General features: G+C 38.7%; 1 protein-coding gene across 2 annotated transcripts in view; it reads right to left on the bottom strand.

Moving 5' to 3' along the window:
* Positions 1–23,119, bottom strand: part of DNAH10 (dynein axonemal heavy chain 10) — a 196,398-nt gene that overhangs the window by 147,114 nt on the left and 26,165 nt on the right. The window contains exons 10-19 of one of the 2 annotated variants that reach the window (XM_007489932.3): positions 18,142–18,340; positions 14,817–15,011; positions 11,323–11,493; positions 9,779–9,955; positions 9,483–9,650; positions 8,490–8,665; positions 7,225–7,376; positions 4,117–4,281; positions 1,652–1,859; positions 1,104–1,260 (exon numbers count right to left, since the gene is read on the bottom strand). In XM_007489932.3, the coding sequence (XP_007489994.2) occupies positions 1,104–1,260; positions 1,652–1,859; positions 4,117–4,281; positions 7,225–7,376; positions 8,490–8,665; positions 9,483–9,650; positions 9,779–9,955; positions 11,323–11,493; positions 14,817–15,011; positions 18,142–18,340 (1,768 nt within the window). Of the gene's footprint in view, positions 1–1,103; positions 1,261–1,651; positions 1,860–4,116; positions 4,282–7,224; positions 7,377–8,489; positions 8,666–9,482; positions 9,651–9,778; positions 9,956–11,322; positions 11,494–14,816; positions 15,012–18,141; positions 18,341–23,119 lie in introns of those variants that run through there. The other variant, XM_056821891.1, reaches the window with a different exon arrangement.

Below are 23,119 nucleotides of genomic sequence, written 5' to 3'. Positions count from 1 at the left end.
AGAAACCTGGAAAGAGTTGTATGAAATGATGCAAAGCGAAGTGAGCAGAACTAGGAGAATACCATACACAGTAACAGCAATAATGTATGAGGCTCGACTGCAAATAAATTAACTATTATCAGAAATTCAAGGATCCAGGACAACTCCAAAAGATTCATGATGAAAAAGGTTATCCATTGCCATAGAAGGAACTGATGGAGTCTGAATACCAAGGAAGCATGCCATTCTTCACTGTATTTCCTCCATGAATTTTTCTCTAGTGTTAACTGATATTTGTCTTGTTTTACAATATGACAAACATGTAAATATATATTGTATGATATAACACATGTATAATCTATATCATATTACCTGCTTTCTTGGGGAGAGGGGAGGCTGGAAGGAGAAAGGGGGAGGGAGGGAAAGAACATGGATCACAAAATGTCAGAAAACCATTATTGAAAATTCTATCAATATGTAAAAAAATAATAACAAAAATAAATGTATGTTCCCTTCCTTTTGCATTGTACTCATGGCTGTCCCCACTGCCTGAAATATCCTGCCTCCTCATATGTCTCTTAGTTTCTTGGTGGATTGAAAGCCAGCCCTAGAAATGGGAGGACCTGGGTTCAAATCTGACCTCAGACACTTCCTATCTGTGTGACCCTGGGCAAGTCACTTCACCCCCATTACCTAGTTCTTACCACTCTTCTGCCTTGGAATTGATACATAGTATTGATTCTAAGATGGAAAGTGAGGGTTTAAATACATATATATATATATATATATATATATATATATATCAGTTTAAGTCCTACCTTCTACAGGAGACCATTATTCCTGGTCAGACAGATAGGCAGACAGACAGAGGTAGATATGTGTAAACAGTATCATTTATCTAATTATTTATGTATTGTCTCCCTGACGGTGCCTGATACATAATAAGTGATAAGTACATACTTGTTGACTGAGATCATACTGCCTTCACAGATTAAAGAAGTGACCCAAAGAGAAATGTTACATATATTTGAAGAACATACTTGGTCAATAGAAGAATTTACGTGAGATTTAGGGCTAGAAGGGAGCTTTGAGATCCTCGAACCCAACCCTCTCACAGTACTCACCTTAGTGACTTCGACACAGTCTCTGACACAATGGACACACAATTTGTCTATCTCAGTTGCGGTGGGATGAAGAATTATCTCAGGAGCGCTTAAAATCGTTTCAGTTTGAAATAAAGGGACATTCCCAAGAATTAAAGCATTGAATGACTGCAAATTCCTGGTGGGGGGGAGAAAGAATCTTAGTTGTGCTCCTAACACTAAGTTTTACAGTTAATATTCCATGGAGCAAAGTTAGCATGGAACAAGTAAACCCAAGAGCTGAGCAAGTCAACCACAATCATGCGAGTCTAACCCTTGGAGGGAGGCATGAAATGACTATTAAATTAGTGTATTGTAGTTTGTATTGGTGGGTGGGTTTATTTTTTTGCAAAGTCCAGAGTGTCTGGACCCATGATTTCAAGCTAGGGAGACAAGTGCCCCCTCAAGGTTCATCTAATCAATCATACTAGTAGTGCAGGAGCATTCTGATAGGTCCAAACGTGGAAGCAAAGGTTTACAAATAATATAAAGTAAATAAACTAGACGTGTTTTTTCGAAGATTAACTTACTTTAGGACTAATCTTGTCAAGGCCTCGTAAATTTTATTTTCCCAGTACAAATAGTAAGGAGCCAGCTTGGATGACCTGCCTGTGTTTGTATGTATCACGAGACCCTCTACTTTTGTGAGCAGCGGCCCAATGGCAAGATATTTCCTGACCATGTGGTCCAAATCTCTTGCTCTTTTCAGTTCAATACCTTCAAAGAATTCCTTCACACCTGTAAAAGAGTCCATAAGTTTACTATTATGTATTAACTGTGTACAACTTCAACAGCCACTTGTTTTTTTGCTATAAATTTGATTATATTCATTAATGCCTTTTCAAAGAAAATGCTATGATTATTTTTTAAGACTCCTCCATTCATTGAAGCAGAATTCTAGAAGAAACCTGATATCTTATAACCAAAAAATGATTTATGTGAAAGTAATTCCTCTGAAAGCCGTGGAAAAAAATAGCATCTTTTTCTCTAAAAAAAAAATACATCTTAAACAGTGTCTCTACTGGAGAGCTTTCTTAGAGTCTCCTCTGTGACCTTGCTGCCAGGCTTCTGCTTCAGGATCCGTTTCCTATCTGTTACCTCCTGGGTAACTTGAATCTCTGCCAACCATCTCCCAGCTAAGCGCAAGTTCACCATCCCCCTACCTTCATTCAGGCATTCACTTAAAATTCCAATTAATGTTTGTGAAACTATTTAAGGTTTGCAAAGCTTTTTTACATATGTTATCTCATTTGATATTCATGGTAGCTCTTGTTCCCTTAGTCATACATTTTCTATTCCTACATTGTGCTATTTTCTTTGCATTTATTGATCTTAGAACATTAGGTATCCATCCCTACTTCCCCCAGCAGAATCAAAGCTTGACTCTTATGTATGTGTAAGGAAGAGGTTCCACTGTCACCTCCAATTAATCAACCAACAGAGAAAAATAAATTTTTTTGTTTTCTTTTTTAAAAACCCTTACCTTCCATCTTAGAGTGTATTGGTTCTAAGGCAGAAGAGCGGTAAGGGCTGGGCAATAGGAGTTAAGTGACTTGCCCAGGGTCATACAGCTGGGAAGTATCTGAGGCCACATTTGAACCCAGGATCTCCCGTCTCTGGGCCTGGCTCTTTATCCACTGAGCCAGTTTCCCCTCATAAAATAAGTTTTGAGAACTATTATAACCTCATCAGGATGTATGGACAATCATTTTGATTAATTATTAATTATTATATATAATTAATTAATCATTAATCATTTTGAAAGAACAAGCTTCTGGGCCACAGAATGAAAGCAAGATGAACACCCATAAGAAATAGCTTCTGATTCCTTGGAAAATCAAGTCAGCCCTCAGACTGTGTATAAAAAGAGCAAGCCAGCTGCTCTGTGAGTCAGGCCAGGTCTGGGCCAGTCAGGTCGGAGCCCCTAGCCCTTGAGAGGAACCCCTATTTGAGAGGGAGGGAAGTCACCAAAGGGATTGGGAGCTGTAGAGGAATCCTCAGAGGAGATGGCATCATAGCTCAGGTTTCTCTGAGCGTGTCTATTTTAACAAAGAGCCAGCCTTGAGGGGCCTTTGAACACATATCCAGTCTGTCTAATGTGGAGCCCCCTGCATTTGCCATGTGGGTGGGGGTAGCCTTCTTTGATTGGCTGTCTGCATCTTTGAAACAGGTGAATCTGAACTGACAACTTTTTTCAGTGACTCCTCTCTGCTGTACCCAGCAATGACAGTACCATAATCATGAAGAGGCTTGGAGACAACCTCACATTGTATCAGACAGTACAGGAGAAGAAAGTGATGCTGTGGGAGGTACAGAAAATTACAATTCCTACAGGGTGTTATTTTCCTTTCTCTCAAGAAACTTTACACATTCTCTATTTCTTGCAGGTCCACTTGGACTTCCTATAGCAAAAAGAACTCATCCAAGAGGAAGCTAGGTGGCAAGTGGATTGAGAGCCAGGCCTAGAGATGAGAGATCTTGGGTTCAAATATGGCCTCAGACACTTCCTAGCTGGGCGACCCTGGGCAAGTCACTTAACCCCACTTGTCTAATCCTTGCCCTTCTATCTTAGAGTTGTTACTACGACAGAAAAGGTAAAAAAAAAGATCCTTTTGACCAAGTTCAGATTCCTGGGGTACTCCACCGGTGACCTTCTGCCATGTTGACATTGAACCATTGACGGTCATTCTTCTTTTAGTTTAGTCATTCAACCAGTTCTAAATCCATGTGATCATGTTTTTGTCCAATCCATACCTCTCCATCTTCTCCACAAGAATAACATAAGATTCTTTATCTTATACTTTGGGGGGAGGAGAGTTCCCCCAAATTTAAGAAGTCTAAAAGATGGCTTGTTCACAATGGCATTTATGACACAAATAGAAACTAATCAAATAAATTATCAAGGGTCTAGGATAGTTTGGGGGGGTTAAAAGGGCATAGTTCTATCAAGAGATTATTTCATTCAGAAAATAGAGAAACAAAATGTCCAACCTACCGGGAAGTTCACTATCACTTTTAGGACCTGGGTATTTAAAGAGATTTATTGCTTCTATATATCCAATCCTGCTCTGGATGTCTTCAGAATTTTTATGAACCTGGTGTACAAGAGACTCAAATTTCCCCGTGGCTTCCTTACAGCGAAAGAGGTAGTCGGCAATACCTTTATTTTTAAAAAAAGATATTTATGTTTCCTATTCATTTCAGACATTTCTTACCATCTTAGATATAACCCAATTTGTGCCTGTTAGTATTTCTTAACGGAGAAAGATGCAGAACTAATAAATTCAGAGAAAGTGATCTTCTTCCCAGTAATAAATTATTACTATATGAAGACACAAAACTAAAAGCTGTTAAGTAGAGGGACTCTATGGAAACAAAGATAATCATGGCACCACTCTTGGAGAATAGGGATAATGACAGATTCACAGTATCCAAAGCATAGAGCTAGAAAAACCTGTAGAAGTCAAAAACTGAGGCTCACAGAGGTTCAGTGTCAAAGTTAATAAGTATCTGAGGCAAGATTTGGATAAATAAGCAGATATTTTAACCTTTTTTTTCCCTGTTTGTTTTTTAAAAACCTAGCTGAGATATAGATCAGTATAAATTGTATATATACCAAAGAAAAGTTCCAAATGGGTATATGATTTAGATAAAGGTTGATATCATAAGCAAATTGGTGTAGCATGAAAGAATTACCTGTCAGATTTATGGTTAGGGAAGAGTTTGTTATCAAACAACAACTTTTGATTATATAATTTTTTTTTAATTTTGTACCCACAAAATTAAAGTGACTAAAATGAGAAGAAAAATGGGAAGTTGGGGGAAACAATTGTTGCAAGTTTCCATAAAGGTTTCATTTCAAAGATAAATTGAGAATTAAATGGAATTTATAAGGTTAAGAGCCATTCCCCCAAAAGTTGACCAAAAAGGAAAATGGCAAGTACTGAAAAAAAGGGGGGCATCTTAATGAATTGTTGGTGGAACTGTGAACTGATCTAGTCAATCTGGAAAGCAATTTGGAACTATGCCCAAAACAGTTGGATCTAGCAATACCCCAAAGAGAAAAAATAAATAAATAAATAAATGGGGCCCGTATACACAAAAATATTTTTCATAGTGGCAAAGAATTAGAAAACAAAGGAGTGTCCATCAAATAGGAAATAGCTGAGCAAGTTATAGGATACGCACATGATGGAATGCTATGAGGCCATGAGAAATGAAAGGGATAGATTTTTAGGAAAACCTGGAAAGACTTTGTTGTATGAACAGATGTGAAGTGAAATGAGAAGAACAATTTGTACGATAACAAAAAAGGTCTAAAATATCTGCTTATTTACCCAAATCTTGCCTCAGATACTTATTAACCTTGATAATGAATCTCTACAACATTAATACAATATATTATATAGCATTCTACAGTATTGTTATACTATAAAGACAAATTACCTTAAAAGATTTAAGAATTCTCATCAACAAAATGGAACCAACCACAGTTCCAGAAGACTCATAATGCAATATGCTACCCATCTCTAGATAGGAATTTGCTATATTCAGAGTACAGCAAGAATGAAGCATTTTTATTTATAAGACTAATGCAAGAACTTCTTTTGCTTCTTCATACTAAATTAGAGCACATTTTACTTTACTTTTTTTTTTAAACCCTTACCTTCTGTCATGGAGTCAATACTGTATATTGGCTCCAAGGCAGAAGAGTGGTAAGGGCTAGGCAATGGGGGTCAAGTGACTTGCCCAGGGTCACATAGCTGGGAAGTGTCTGAGGTCAGATTTGAACCTAGGACCTCCCGTCTCTAGGCCTGGCTCTCAGTCCACTGAGCTACCCAGCTGCCCCCCATTTTGCTTTTCTTGCTTTCTCAGTGGGTGAGGAAGAGGAGGTAGAAGGGCAAGAATTTGAAACTGAAAATTAAATTAAATTAAAAGAAGACCCTAGCTGTCTTATCCTTTGTCCCTTTAAGACAATCATTGGGGCAGTGGGGACAGTGGGGGCATGGGGTTGGAAAACACCCAGCAAGAAAAACTGAAATTCGTTATTCTAAACTGCTAGAAACTGACAGTGATGCAACTTGTAAAAGCTGAAGTTAGACAAATACGTTTCCTGCAAACGACAGTGAACGCTTACATGTTATATTCAGTGTGTGCAATTTTCTGTATGATATTGGTTAGCAAACAATTTGTATTAGAACGCAAAAGCATTCATTGTCCTCTGCATCAGCTATGATGCTCTAGAAGTCTTTTGTTCGTTATGGCTTTGCATTCCTGACATTAGTCTCCACAAGACTTATGAAATCCTAGACAGGATACGAATCTGGAAGAGCTTCCTGCTTTCTGGGCCAAAGGGTCGATGAGAACGTCTTTAAGGAATAGTTGGATGGCCACTTGTGAGGTGTACTGTAATGGGATTCTTCAGGTAGAGGTTCAACACTGGAAAAAGCTATTGGGAATATCATTGTCCACGAAGAGAGCCAATTTTTCTCCTATACAGAGATGAGTACCAGGACCATCTATCTAACTCTGGGTTAGTGCTTTCTTCATGGACCTACATCCCAACCTTGTCATCCATACTGGTGGAAACAACAGCCAGCCGCAAAGCTAGAGACCCCCAAAAGAACACACCTCTAATTGGTAGTGCCCAGGGGCTCATTTCAGTTGTCACGTTCATATATCTTGCCATAAGAACAAGAACCAGATGGCTGCACCCTAGAATTAAATCCCAACAAATTTGCTTTCAAATACATTTTGCACATATTTTCTTTTTATGGTGTGACCAATGGCTTACATAAAAAAAAAAAATCACCCATTTAGAAAGCATTTCCTGCTAAATGATGAGGAAAATGAGGAAGCAAAGATCATATCTCTTGGCTCCAGTAAGGCCCCTGAATCTGAACTGTGGCTCTAAAAAATGGCTCTCCATAAATCAACTTTGAGTTTTTATCCCATATTCAATGGAACCCATTCCACTAGCACTCAAAAATTCCTAAATAATAATAGTTACATAGCCTTACAAAAAAACTAATTATATTAAAACATCACCGGTGGTTAGTTATTAGAAAATTCTCTCTAACAGTAAGTACATGAATTTTATTACCCAGTGAATTCCAGTTCAATCTCTTATATCCAGCCTTGAACACTCTCAATAAATCCAAGGCTTGATCATCAAGAAGCTGAGCTTCTGCTTCATTTAATGTCCCCAAAAGCTTATAATAATGATCCAACATAAGTCTTATTCCTTCTGTGTACCTAATGAATGACAGACAGGATAGGGTGTAATTAAAGTTCATGAAGATACAAAACCATGTGACAGATGGCTCCAAAAGAGTCCATTAGCTAGTTAAATATTTCACCCCAGGAAACATTTTCATTCCTTCTTCCCTCCTTTCAACAATGATCTCATGCTGACTTCGTCAAGTGATTTGAGAGATTAAGAAAAATTATGGTCCTTTATGCAGTCTTCACTGTCAACTCTCTTTTTACTGTGACCCCTTTTAACATAATTTTATCTGCTCCCTAAAATCACACATCTATAGCTCAAGTGGATTTCGGCTGCTCCAACCCACCCATTTTGCAGAAGAAGACCCTGAGGTCTAGCCCAGCATGATAGAGGTAATAAGTAACAGAAAAAGGATTCAAAACCAAGTCCCGTGACCCCAGATCTAGCATTCTTCCCATTGTACCATACTGGCCCTCATCCACACTCCCTAGACATCGACCCTTACTCATTAACTACCTTGAACTGTTCTTTAATAATCCCATGTGTTACAAAGTCATCATTTCCCCAACCTGATTTTAAGTGGGACTGTCTCTGTGCAATGACTTTTCCACTTAAATCTCCTTCATGCACAAGTGTCTTTGTGCACACTCATCTGTACACCATAGATGAAAACACACAAAGACAATCGTTATCCTTGATTACCGAGAGACTACTACTACTACTACTAAGGCAAGAACCATACACTACAGTTTTTGTGCCAGATACAAGGCAATAACTTTGAAAATTAACTGAAGCCAGGGACAATGAGGTAGCACAGTAGATAGAGTGCCAGGTTAGGGTCAGGAGAGCCTGAGTTCAAATCGGACCTCAGACACTTCTTATCTGTGTGATCCTGGGCAAGTCACTTGACCCCCATTGCTTGGTCCTTGCCACTCTTCTCAGAATTGATACCAAGACAGAAGGTAAGGGTTTGATTTTTTTTAATTAACTGAAGCCATAATTATCGTATACATTCTTCAACTTAACTCACAGGTCAGCTAAACAAAGCTAGCATTGTTAAGAAGAAAAAATTCCCTTGGGGAAAAAATAAGGTTGTACATTTTAAACTTTACAAAGTTTTCTTCCCCAAAGAATATTCTTACCTAAGAAATTTGTCCTCCTGAAGTGCAACATTTCTCGCTAATTCAGGTACAACAAACCCCAGCTGTTCCATGTATTTGGTTTCATTAATTGTCTCTTTAAGAGCAGGAGAAAAATTGATGACAAAGTAAGTCCCCTTTTCTGGAGTAGGCTCAGTGTCATCATTGATCAAAATTGTCTACGGAAGAGAATTTATAATGGAATGAGTAGAAATGAAAAGGCAATAGGACATATATAATGTTTTAAGCAAATTTGACAAGGCTCTATGTACATCATCTGACTCCCTAAAAACTTGGTACATTTTAAAATTTCAAAGACACAAGGGGTTCCATTGTTAGCACAAATGGCCTCCTTCCCTCCTCTCTCTCTTCCTTACTCTAACTTCCTCATTTCCTAGTTTCAGGCATTTAATTTTTTTTAATCCTTATCTTCCTTATCTTATAATCAAAGGCAAAGGAGTGGTAAGGGCTAGGCAATCAGAGGTAAGTGACTTGTACAGGGTCACAAAGCTAGGAACTGTGTGGGGTCATATTTGAACCCAGGACCTCATTGTTTTTTTTTTAAATATGTATCAGATTCACTAAAGAAACAAAAAGAGGGCAGTCAGGTGGCTCACTATAATCAGATTGAGGCCTGGATATGGGAAATTCTGGGTTGTAATCTGGCCTTAGATACTTCCCAGCTGTGGAACCCTAGGCAAGTCACTTAAACCCCAATTACCTAGTCCTTACAACAGTTATTCTGCATTGGAACCAATACTTAATATCAATTCTAAAACCCAAGGTAAAGGAGGAGGAGGAGGAGGAGGAGGAGGAGGGAAGAAGAAGAGGAGGAGGAAGGAAGAAGAAGAGGAGGAGGAAGGAAAAAGAAGAGGAGGAGGAAGGGAGGAGGAAGAGGAGGAGGAAGAAGGAAGAAGGAAGAAGAAGAGGAAGGAAAAAGGAAGAAGACCAAAACTCTATCTTCATGGCACATGGGCAATGGTTGGAGACTCTTACCAGTCCACCATAATCTAGAACTGTTTGTCCAGTCGAACGGGCTTTAGCAAGCAGGCTTTTTTTCAGAAGGTTTGGTAGATTCTGCTCCGTCCAGTCTTTCCACTGCTCATATTTCCTGTCTTCATAGTCCTTCATTCTCCTACCCACCTCCAGGTATTTTTGTTTTACCTATTAAAGGATTTCAGTCATAGTTACTGGAATAGAAATGTCCCAGGATTGGCAATCCATTGGAAATGGAATCTACATTTTATCTGAAATAAAAATAAATATGCAGAAAGGATGCAAAAGCAACCTACTTCCCGTCCTCTGTCACTATCCAACATCTCCTCCACTTCCTGAAATCGAAGGATGGTATGCTTAATCCGATAGAAGAGAGAGCGTTCCCAATAGATGGCACCAGCTACTGGTGGGTGATTCTTGTAGAGAGGTGGACTATCAAGATTCAGAATAAATATGCGATTAATTATGTCAATCTACAAAGACAAAATCAAGAAGGATTTGGTGATTGATAAACATCAATGGTTCTGCACATAATGTATCCAAGGCCCTTTCTCTATTTGTAAATTTTAAGCAAATTATAGATTTTTAAATTCTATTTTTAAAGAAATATTCAATGTATAAAGTAGCCTTTTTTGTTAGCTTCTTTCCTACTAATAGACTTTTCTGTTTACTCTCTTCAATGTGATTATTTATCTGATAATTGAACCCCATACACATTCTAACAAGTGTGTAGATGGCCTTCACTAGGACTTGTAATATTTTTTATCAGTAGTGTGATCTAATTTTTAATCCCATTCCTGTCTCTAGTAATGATAAAGTCTCTGTGGTCAAAAAGGATCATCTTTCACAATTCTCCAGATAATTAGGGCAAAGTTCAATTTCTTAAGACTGCTATGTTCTAGACTACATAGGATGACTCTTCATTTCGTATATCAAGGGATATATGTAGAACAGATCCATGGGGATAAGGCCCCAGAATCTTGGATTGCCCTCTTCCTAAGGATCATCAGGACTGGGATATTTTTGGCTGGCTTTAGTACCAGCCTGGCCCCAGGCACACTAACACCTGAACCAACCAGAAATGTCCCAGTACTGCCAATCCCTGAGTCTCTGGGTTTGCGTCCTACTAGGTAAACCCCCTAAATATATTTCAATTAATCTTTTTTCTAAGAAAGATTGAAAGGCCCTTTACACCAACGATCTCTATTGCGGCCAAAGGGATAAACTCATGACCAAGGTCAGTCTTTCTGAGATTCAGATCAGATCCAAGGACAAAAACTTGCAAGGCACCATTTGGCTTAGGAGAAACTGAGGACTCCTTTACTATCCCCTCCCTAACCCTTATTTATTGTACAACAGGATTATGGGTCTCAAACTAAAAAAGACCTTAGAGGTCATCTAGTCATTTTACAGATAAGGAAACTGAGGCCAAGAGGGGAATGTGGCCTCCTCCGGGTCATACAAGTAATTAAGGATTTAGACCCAGAATCAGACAACAACAGCTAAAAAAGTCCTCCATGTCACAGGACCATGTTACATCTTCCTTTTATTTATGCCAATACTAGTACACTGTTCAGACCATAGGAGGAACCCAATAAATAAATGTAGAATTTCTTGCCTCTATGAACAAATCCATTTTGTTTTGACTATATAACTTGAGTTACTAAATGACATACTTATCTGGGAAAATTCCACAGGTTTCTTGGATTTGGATTTCTCCTCATGAAAAACAAAAAGAGACTATTCAACTAGCCTCGTCTAGCCCTCTGGATTCTTTGGGTTGCTTGATACACTAAGCTAGCTAGCAGAGTATATTAGCTTTCGCACTGCTCAAAATTACCTCTTTACAATACTGGTTCAAAATGTCATTGAACTTCATCATCATCTGCTTATTTATAGCCTCCCGGGAGCGTATGTGCTTAAACTTTAAAAGCATGTCAAAAGCGGCTTCAGCTGAGCGAAGAGTCTTAAAGGATTCATCAATAAAGTTCTTGGCTTCTTTCTCAATGACCTGTCAGGAAGGTAAGCCAGAGAGTGATCCACGTGTGCGGGACAAGAACACTGGAGACCAGAGAAGAACAGCGGGATGGATTTCAGTAGTTTTGTGGCTGAGGGTCTTGTTTCTGCTCCTGAAAGCTACAGGAAGCCACTGGAGGAGAGTTCATTAAATAGTTGGGGGAAGTGACCAGACTGGGTCAAACCTGTGCTGTTTGATCACTTTGGACTCGAGTGCAGGCTTGTGACGGGGAGACCAAGCAGGAGCCTATTTCAGCCGTCCACGTGTGAGATGGTGAGGGCTTGCATCAGAGTGGACAGTGTCAGAGGAGGGAAGGGGGCATCTAAGAAAGGTATCGCAAGGATAAAATCAATAGCACTGGTCAACAGACTGGCTATGGGAGATGAGGGAGCATAAGGAGTTGAAGGTGACACTTAGATTGTGAGCCTGGGTGACTAGGAGGAATACAGTCCACTCTAATAGTAACAGGGTAAAATCTTAGAGGAATAACCCTTCCCTTAGCATTCCTAATTCCCTAATGATTAGGGAGGTAGAAGAGCTCAGTGGATGGGGAGGCAGACCTGGAGATGGGAGGTCCTGGGTTCAATTCTGGCCTCAAACACTTCCTTGCTGTGTGACCCTGGGCTAGTCATTTTTTTAAACCCTTACCTTCCATCTTGGAGTCAATACTGTGTATTGGTTCCAAGGCAGAAGAGTGGTAAGGGCTATGCAATGGGGGTTAAGTGACTTGTCCAGGGTCACACAGCTGGGAAATATCTGAGGCCAGATTTGAACCTAGGACCTCCCATCTCTAGACCTGGTTCTCAAACCACTGAGTTACCCAGCTGCCCCCTGGGCAAGTCATTTAATCCTCATTGCCTAGCCCTTGCCACTCTTCTGCCTTGGAACCAATACATGTTTTTTAAGACATAGGGTAAAGGCTTAGAAAGGAAAAAAATAAGAAAAAGATAGCTATGGGACAGCTAGGTAGCTCAGTAAATACAGCCAAGCCTAAAGATGGGATGTCCAGGGTTCAAATATGGCCTTCCTGGCTGTGTAACCCTGGGTAAGTCACTTAATACCCACTACCTAGCCCTTACTGCTCTTCTGCCTTGGCACCAATATTTAATGTTGATTCTAAGACAGAAAATAAGGCTTTAAAAAAAAGCAAAACAAAATAGTATTAGAAAGGTTTGGAAGGGAAGAAGACTTGGGGGAAAAGATAATGAGTTCAATTTTGAACATGCTGGATTGATGTGTGCAGGACACTCAATTCAAGATGTTCAACAGGCAGTAAAAGATGCAAGATGGGAAGTCAGCAGAGAAATTAAGTCTGGATAAATGGATTTGAGAATCATCAGCGCAATTTTGATTGGATGATAGATAGGTACTGAGTGAACCTCAAAGGAGTAGAGTTACAGAGTGATGATGGTAAGTAGTGGAAGAACCTGGAAGAGGCAATGGTGGACCAAGAATATTCCAATTCCCCCACCTGGACCAATGAGTCAAGGGTAATGCGTGAAAATTGGAGCTGCGAAGGGTAGCCAGGGAAGCCATCATCAGGAAGGAATCAGACCTGAATGGGAACCCAAAGATGGGAAGAATGGGAGAGGAAAAGATTTGAGCTGAAATTAGTTTGTTCCCTCTGGAGCAGACATTCCAGAGAGCAGAGCAGAAAGACTAGATAGTTTTAGAGTGGGCCATTGAGAGGGTGAGGTTGAGGGGAATGGGAATAGTCAACTGGGCAGTGGGGATCTGGGAATAAGGTTTGAATGGAGATGGTCAGGGGTTCCACATTGAAATTCTGACAACAAAAGGAAAATGTCAAATGTCAGAGGAGTGTGGGAAAATTGGCGTATTAACGCCTGTGGCCCTGTGAATGGAAAGCTACATATTGGATAAATATGGCATAAAACTATAATGGAATACTATTGTAAGCGTGATAAGAAATAATGAAAGAGATGGTTTCAGAAAAAAAAACCTGAGATTTGCATAACCTGATGCAGAGTGAAACGAGCAGAACCAGGAGAACAATTTAGACACTAACAACCGTATAGTTAAAACAACTTTGAAAGCCTCAAGAACGCAGATGAATCCAATGACCAACCACAATTCCTGTGGACTCATCATGAAACATGCTACCTAACCTAATGCCAAGGAGGTAGGAACTCAGGACAAGGATTGAGAATAAGAGTTTTAGATGTGGCCAATGAGGAATTTGTTTTGCTTTACTCTCCATGTTTTTACAAGTGTTTTTCTTCTTTTTCTCTTTTTTTTTTCCAAAGGAACAGAAGGGAAGGGAGAGATTGTCTATTTTTGTTCATTGCAAAGGCTCTGTTTTTTGGTTACGCTTCCTGGAAAAATCACATGCTGTATGTACCGTGACTACATCTTTATCTCAGGCAACTGGAAGGATAATGGCAGTAATTCCATTGTGTGATCCATTGCATTATATTGCTGTGAATAATACCTTCTTTTACAGTAATAATAAGGTAAAAAGCCCAAATTTAAATCTACTACTATACTCTGGCTATGTCAGAATTCATTTTTCATCTACTGTATTAATTCCTATTCATTAGGGAGAATTACTGTGCATTTCTGTATCTGGGATCTATTCAGTGGCTGCTTTTTGTATTTTCTTTGTCTTTGGGAATTCCAAGAAATGTCGTGCTTTGTAACAGAATTTGGTTAAGAAATGAAGGGGAGAAAGGTTCTTTTCCTGAGTACCAGACCTACCCACCTGATAGGAAAGGGAGGATAGGTTGATGGACCACCTCTTACATAGATATTACCAATTAGAGATGTCTTGGGATAGTCACGGGAGGGGCTGAAAAATGAGCTCTTAAAAATCTATTTATTAGGGGGCAGCTAGGTGACTTAGTGGATTGAGAGCCAGGGCTAGGGATGAGAGGACCTGGATTCAAATTTGGCCTCAGATCTGTGTGGCCCTGAATGGGTCACTTAAACCCCGTTGCCTAGCCCTTACCACTCTTCTGCCTTGGAAGAAATACACAGTATTGATTCCAAGATGGAAGGTAAGGGTTAAAAAAAGAAATCTATTTATTAAACTTAGGTCATCCCTGGTCACAAGAGAGCCATAGAGACCTTTATCACTTTATCAGTTCAGATGTTTGTTTTACTAACAAACTTGATATAATCAATAAACTCATATTCTTATCCCAAAATCAGTCTCTTGAGATAATTTTAACTGTAAACAATTTTATGGCTCTATGTGCACTTCCATTCATATGGAATCAAATTCTGAACTTATCATGAGAAAAGATTTTTAAAGCTAGAATATATTTTAATAAAATAAAATCCTGAAGTTGGCTATTTACCAGGACTTCAATCTTGAAATCTTCTATAACATACTTCCAGAACTGGGAACACTTGATGCTAAAGGGGTCAAAGGTTAGCACTTCCATGGGACTCACAAGACCATCCACCCTACAAAGGACATCATCAATGCGCTTCGGATCGCCGGTCACAGCTTTCAGTTCTGGACCAAATATGTTGTAAAATTCCTCAATAACCTGTAAAATCCAACAACATAAGAAAGTTACATTTTAGTCATTCTGCTGTTTTTCACATGTATGCCATCTCTAGATTGTGTTTAGTTCTTTTTTTTAAAACCCTTACCTTCCATTTCAGAGTAATTCTAAATATTGGTTCCAAGGCAGAAGAATGTGAAAGGCTAGGCAACTAAGATTAAGTGACTTGTCCAGGGCCACACAGCTAGGAAGCATCTGAGGCCAGATCTGAATCCAAGACCTCCTGTCTCTAGACCTAGCTCTCTATCCACTAAGCAACTTAGCTGCCTGCCCCCTACATCCGCCTCTTAGTTCTTTATAGGAACACAATATTCATCCAGAATTGGTCTTATCTCCTCAGTAAAGCAGGCCAAGGATGTTTTCTTACAATATTTTATTGGCAGGTAGTCCAACCAAGTATTTTAAAATGAATTTAAAATGTTACTAGATCAATTTTATTAGTAAATAAGTTGTTCTCTCAAATTCTGAATTACTGATATTTTTCTGTTAAAGCAAAATCTAATTGATGAGCCCATTTCTCTTCTCCCCCCCCCCCCCAACCACAAGAATCAAAACCATACACTTACACTTCATTATATCATTCATTTGGATACAGAGGAACCTTATAGAGATGGAGGCTAACTCCCTCATTTAACAGATGAGGAAACTGAGGCTCAGTGAAACTGAGTTATCTGTCATGGCTCAGTAAGGATCTCAGGTAAGATTCAAACTCAGGTCTTCCTGACTCCATGTCCAGTATTCTCACTACCATGCAGCTTCACTACCTCATTCTAATACAACTTGCTTCTAATTAGGAAATGATTGTAGACTAAACTATTTCTTGAAAGATTCTATATTGACCTTTTTCTTTTCTTTTAATTTTCCTTTTTTCTCTTTTAAATTTTATTATATACTTAGTAACATCAACAACAACAAAATTAAAACACTTAAACATGAAAAATATTATATCCGAAACCACAAATTCCGCATTGTTTACAATTTATTTAAAGATGTGTGAATTGTGTTGACCTTTTTCAAAAGTCCTTCCTTACCCCATCATTGCCTCCCATGGATCCCAAATGTAGATAATGGAGCAGGTTCAGAGGATGTGAAATCTAGAGTTGGAAGGGAACCTAATGGCTATCAGATCCAAATTGTCCATTTTACAGAGGAAGAAACTGAAACCCATAAAGGTTCACATAGCTGGTAAGTGTCTAGGGTAGGATATGAACTCAGGTCTTCTTATATCTACATCCAGTGCCCTATCCACTACTAAGAAAACCTAATTTCCACACTCTCATACCTTCTCCATTTTTTTCTTCTAAGGACAGCTTGGAAAGAACTAAGCAGAAAGTAATTTGATAATGGCAAAATTCAGTCCAATCTGGCACATGTTTATTAAATACCTACAGTGTGTGAGACATTATGCCAAGTTCTGGGGACCAAAAGCAGAACGTAGAGCAGTCCTGGTCCTTGAGGAGTTTATAGTCTACTGAAAGGATGCACCATGTGAATAGCTAGAAATGGAGAGAGAACTTAAGAAAGGAGCAAGAAAGGATCCACAGCTAAGAGAAATCAAAGGTGATTCCCATATTACAGAGAATTTATGTACTCTCTTAGACTATACTTGGTCATCCCTGCTCTAAATCTAGATGTAAAGAGGAAAGTCAGGGAGTCACTAAGGCCATAATGTATTTTTAGAAGGCAGCAAGACAGTTCTGTGGATAGAGAACCAGGGCTAGAGAAAGAATGTCCCAAGTTCAAACATTACCTCAGGCACACCCTAACTGAGTGACCCTGGGCAAGTCACTTAATCCCCATTGTGTAACCCTTATTGCTCTTTTGCCTTAGAACCAATTTTTAGCATCAATTCTAAGACAAAAAGTAAGGGTTATTGGGGGGTTTATTGTTTTAAATAAATGAATGAATGAATAAAAAATAAATAAATGAACAAATAAATGAGTGAATGAATGAATGGATAGATAAATAAGTAGATAGATAGATGATAGATAGATAGATAGATAGATAGATAGATAGATAGATAGATAGATAGATAGATAGATAGAAAAAAATAACTATTCTTTACCAAGCCAGTAACTGGATTTAAATCCCACCTCTGAATCTTAATAGCTCCGTGATCAAGTCACTTAACTTGCCCTGGCCTCAAATTTCCTTTATCTGTTAAATAAGGCCAGGTGTAAGATTTAAATTAATGTCAGTAACTCCAAGTATTATATTTACAAAGTTTTTTAATAATCACTTGAAACAGAAGGAATAAAAAGGAATTGAAGTTCAAACCTAATTATCTGACAAAAACCCACATGAGTAAGTTCTCCTGCCTCTCTAAAAAGCCTGTTTTCAGCAGCCAGTGATCACAGGAAGAAAAAGGGAGGCAGGGTCACACAAAACTTATATCCTCCCTATATCAGCAGTAACATGCGACGGAAAGTGGGATGCTGGGAATTGAAGTCCTAGGGAGCCAATTCTAATTACAAAGGGGGAGGGGGTCATTTTCAGATTTGGTAATCAATGGTTTTATGAGCATGTAATATAGACAATGACTAGAATGACATAACCCAAAAAAAGAAGAAAAAAGGTCACTGAAATTGGAATCATAATAATAATTAATCTTGGCCTTCCCTAGAGAAGAAATCATGAAATGCACCTCCCTTCTCTCAGGCTACAGGTGGAGGACTATAGGTACAGAAAATTGCATACACTATCAGACAATGTCTCTGGGTCAATTAGCTTTTCTTTTTCTTTTTCTTTCTTTTTTTAACCCTTACCTTCTATCTTAGTAACAGACAGAAGGGTGGGGGTTAGGCAAACAGAGTTAAGTGGCTTGCCCAGGGTCACATGACTAGAAGTGTCTGAGATCAAATTTGAACTCAGATCCTCCCAACTCCTGGCCTAGTGAGGCCCTTAGCTATGTCTTCAATTGTTTTGAAGCTTTTCTTTAATATAGAAGAGGAAAGGAAAGTCGGCGTATATACACAGAAATAACTGTGATATAATAAATGAAAGGCACCAACCTACAAAATATTTTCCTTGCTCTGAAAAGAATTTGATCAGTCGGTTTTCCCTTTTAGCCCTATATACATACATTAAAGAAATGAAACCGAGGCTTCTTTACCTGTAAAACATCATACAGATCTTGACAGATTGTGGCCATGTAGTCCGTTCTTTCGAATAAGCGTTTCCTATCAAATTCCCATCGGGCTTCTCTTCCAGAGGCTTCAATTTTGGCTCGGACATCAAAATAAGATTTTTTCCACAGCAGAAGAGTGCTCTTGGCCTCAGCTACCTTGGTTTGTGCGGCTGATCGACTCTCTCTGTTACGTTTTTTTTAAAAAATCATGTTATTATTAACAATATTTCCCAATGACTTGAGATAAGGATGATGATTATCAAATTTGTAGTTAGTTAATTAGTGCATTTTAGAGAGGAATCTTAGAAGGCAACTAGTCCAAACCCTCTTTTTACAGTAGAAGAATCAACCCCGGATTTCAATCCTGCTTTTGACAATTACTAATTATTTGGTCTGGGTAAATCACTTAACTTCTATGAAATTCATTTTCCTCATCTGCAAAACAGGGATAATAATTCTCCTATCCTTGCTCACATCTACCCTACAGGGTAGGTTATGGGAAGAAAAGTGGTTTGTAAACCTTAAAGTTGGGGCATCTAAATGGCTCAGTGGATAATGTCCTGGGTCTAGAATCAAGAAGACCTAAGATCCAATCTGGCTAACTAGTTGTTATCAAACACTAACTAGCTTATCAAACACAAACAATCAAACACTAACTAGTTGTGTGACTCTGGACAAGTCACTTACCCTCTGTCTCTAAAAAAGGAAAATGACAAACCATCTCCAGTTTCTTTACCCAGAAGACCCCATGGACAATATAGTCCATCACAGGTCAGAAAGAGTCAGACATGACAAATAACAACAAGCCCTTAAAGTGCCATCAGACAATGTTATCAAAATGTTTGGTCCCATTTTCTGGGTGTCTAGCTACATTATGAAATTTGGGGAGCACTACAAAGTGGAGGAGAAAGGTCCTACTTTCAAAGGGTTGGGAGGCTGCATTTGGTACAATTTTATATTATTTGTTGTTCATTCATTTCAGTCATGTCTGACTCTTCCTGACCTCATTTGGGGTTATTGTGGGAGAAATATTGGAGTGCTTTGCTATTTTCTACTCCAGCTCATTGTACAGATGAGGAAACAGAGGCAAACAGGGCAAAATAAATTGTTCAGTCATACAGATAGTTTGCCATTTCCTTCTATAACTCATTGTATAGATTAAGAAACTGACTAAGAGCAAAATGACTTATGCAGGGTCACAGAGTTAGTTTGCCATTTCCTTCTCCAGATCATTTTACAGATGAGGAAACTGAGACTAACAGTTTAATGACTTGCCCCGAGTCACATAGCTTGTAAGTGTCTGAGGCAAGATTTGAACTCAGGTCTTCCTGACTGAGCACTCTATCCACCGAACCATCTAAGTGCCCCAAATTACATATTATCAACACCCAAAAGCTACTGTTTTTGGTAGAAAATTTTTTGATTGACCTGAGATGAGAGACAGAATGCAAAGGTAGCAAATTGGACATAAATAGTTCCAAATAGTTGCCCAGTGCTGGGTTTGGTTGGGAGGGGGTGCTAATCGACTTAATAAATCCCCCCCACAAAATCATTTATATTACATTCCATTGGCCTTTGATGACATCTAAGAAGAATGTTTCCATGGAATATGGGCATGCTCATGGCGCCTTCTCGAGATGCCCCAGGGAACTCAAGCTGATTGATGGAAATTCTCATCAAGGAAGTTGCCTCTCACTGTAACTTCAATCAATAAGCTATGAGGTTATTTTTACTCTCTCATCCTTCAGCTCACCTTCTTTACTTTTCCCCTTAAAACTTCTTCCCAAGCACAGCAACACAAGGGAAGGTATTTCCCCCACCCCTAGAGCAACCAAGATGGCATTTGTAATGGAAGACAAGATAAGCAAATATGTCTGCAGTTGGCTAAGGGGAACCCTGTGGTCATATAGTTCCCTCCTCCCAGGAGTAAGTAATGGAGATTATTGGCAGAAGCACATGGAGGGCTGCATAGATGATAGATAGATAGATAGATAGATAGATAGATAGATAGATAGATAGATAGATAGATAGATAGATAGATAGATATAGATATAGATATAGATATATAGATATAGATATAGATACAGATACAGATACAGATGATATAGATATAGATATAAATATAGATATAGATATAGATATAAATATAGATATAGATATAGATATAGATATAGATATAGATATAGATATAGATATAGATATAGATATAGATATAGATATAGATATAGATATAGATATAGATATAGATATAGATATAGATATAGATATAGATATAGATAGATATCCTGATGACTTACAAAGGGAAATTTAATGGGCAGTCATGGGGAATTCCAAACTGGAAAGTTTGGGGAAGGGACACTCTAGAGAAAAGTGGATTTCTTGATGCAATGTGTTCCCTAGAGAAAGAAAAGAATAATCCACATAGTTCCAACTGGAAGAACAAAGCCAATGGAGAGCTTAAATGGTATACGCACAAGGTAGACTGCTTCTTTAGGAACCCAGAAGGTGCGTTATCTTTCTAGGAGAATTCCAAATCAATGGGTGTACAACGAATCTTTGAGGGACTATAGATGATTGATCATATGGGAAAGAAAGAGTTTCCTTGAATGTCAGGGCGTTGCATCACTGACAACTCCAACTGTGTTCCCCTTTCAGAGGAAGCTAATGAGTTATTTACACATTTCTACATCTGTTCATAGCTCCTGTGATTCATTTGCATCCTTTGCATTTTCTATGGAGTACATTAAAATTTGTCCTATACCTGATATGCATTAGGTACCTGAGTGCTTATATAGGAGCTTGGGATCCTAGTTAATCAACATTTGGAGGAATTCAGACACAAACTATACCTATATTGGAAGATTTCTTGAAATAACTCCAGGTGGAGGCAATTAGCCAAAGAAAGACCCCTTTGGGGGTGAACCCCCAAGATCCATTTGAACCTAGAGCTTTTAAAGAGGTCTTGGGCCACAATAACTGAGACAAGTACCAAGAAGCCTACATAGCAGAAGGTATCAATGAGAGAGAAGATGTTGAAAATAAGGGGCATATGTTCAAATTCTTTGTGTCACATTCTTATTTCTACCTGAGCAAAATTAATTGTCTTAGATGTGATGTTTTTAAAACAGGCTTAAGACTATTTTTGTAAAAAAAAAATGCTATCTTGGGATACTCATTCCTAAACATGGAGCATATATTCTAGAGAATCATCCAAAAAAGATAAATACCAAATATTTTTCCCAGTGCAAAATACGTCAGCTGCTCATTTTCTTAAGAAAGCTTTCCCATTATTTGACATTAATGCATTGTTGGTGGAGTTGTGAAATGATCTAACCATTCTGGAGGGCAATTTGGAATCATGCCCAAAGGGCAATAAAACTCTGCATACCCTTTGTCCCTGTAATACTACTACTGGATCTGTATCCCAAAGAAATAATAAAAAATGGGAAAGGACCTATTTGCACAAAAATATTTATAATAGCTCTTTTTATAGTGGTAAAGAATTGGAAGTTGAGGGGATATCCATCAATTGGGGAATGACAACAAATTATGGTCCATGTTAGTGATGGAATACTATTGTGCTATCAGAAACAATAAGCAAGATGATTTCAGAAAAGGCTAGAAAGATCTACATGAACTGATGCAGAGTGAAATGAACAGAACCAGGAGAACAGTGTACACAGTAACAGCAATACAGCAATATTGTACAATGATCAACTGTAAAAACTTGGCTGTTCTCAGCAATGCAATGATCTGGGACAATCCTGAAAGATTTATGACAGGGAATGCTGTCCACCTCCAGGGAAAGAACTGTTGGAGTTGGATGGATGTGGATCAAAGCAGACTATCTTTCATAGCCGTATATTTACAGTTTTATTTTGGGGTTTGGGTTTTGTATGAGTGTGCTCTGACAACAATGACCAATATGGAAGTGTGTTTTGCATGATAACAAAAATAAAATTTTTAAAAAGAAAGTTTTTACATTATTCAGACTTGTGAATTTTAGATTTACTCTGCCCTGCTTAGTCTAACAAAACAGGAATGTCTACACCCCTACTTAAGGATTAAGTATTGAGAAGGATGGCCTATGACAGACATGTGCTAGCAAATGACAAATCAGAAACAACTGACAGACCCCCTGGGTGATCCTAAATCAAGCTTAAGCTACCATTGGTACATGTGAGATGCAGGAATTGATGTAAAAATGGCCTATATATTTCATGTCACTTCCTCTCTCAGGGCTTTTCACGGAGAGGTGGCTCTTGCTCTGGTGGCAGAGAGGTGGCAGCATGCTGAGCATCTTGGCATCTTGGCATGGCTGCAGCTACTGTCTTTACAACACTGGGAGAAACTTAATTGCCTAGTTCAGGTGAGGCATCTTCACTGAGCTCTCTTGGAGTTTTATGCTGATTCTTTTTTTTTCTCCTTTAGTTTTCCTTAAAACCCCATCCTCCTAGGAGGCCCCTCATCTCGGAGGAGGCCTCGTGGCTGGAAGGTCTCCAAACTCCCCTTGGCTCAGGCAAGACCAGAGAAATCCTATACCATTCTCCCTCTCTCTTCTTCCTAATTTCTTCCCTCTATATTAATTAAACCACCATAAAATTTCCAAACTAACTTGAGCATTTTATTTGGGATTTGAATTAAATCCCTAGTGACCAATTAAATTTATATTCAGTCTCAACCCTAAATTTACCCTCACAGTCTCTAGTATTGAGAAAACCTTAATTGCTAATGAAGTGTTCATTTGTCTTTAATATCTTACAATGTCATTTTTAACAGATAGGTCATATTCTTGACTCAAGATATCCTACAGGCAGCACTAGTCTGTTTGAGGATAGGAATGAGGCTGGAGTGAAATCAAGGAGCAGGAAGCAAATGCCCCTTTGTCAGGGAACCTGTAAACTAACTGAAACCATAAACCCTAAATTCTTCCGTCTCCAGGGCATTCCTGAGCTTTACTATA

The sequence above is a fragment of the Monodelphis domestica genome, chromosome 3, assembly GCF_027887165.1.
Source record: "Monodelphis domestica isolate mMonDom1 chromosome 3, mMonDom1.pri, whole genome shotgun sequence".
In the NCBI taxonomy this organism is placed as follows: domain Eukaryota; kingdom Metazoa; phylum Chordata; class Mammalia; order Didelphimorphia; family Didelphidae; genus Monodelphis; species Monodelphis domestica.
This window is presented reverse-complemented; position numbering and strand designations above follow the sequence as displayed.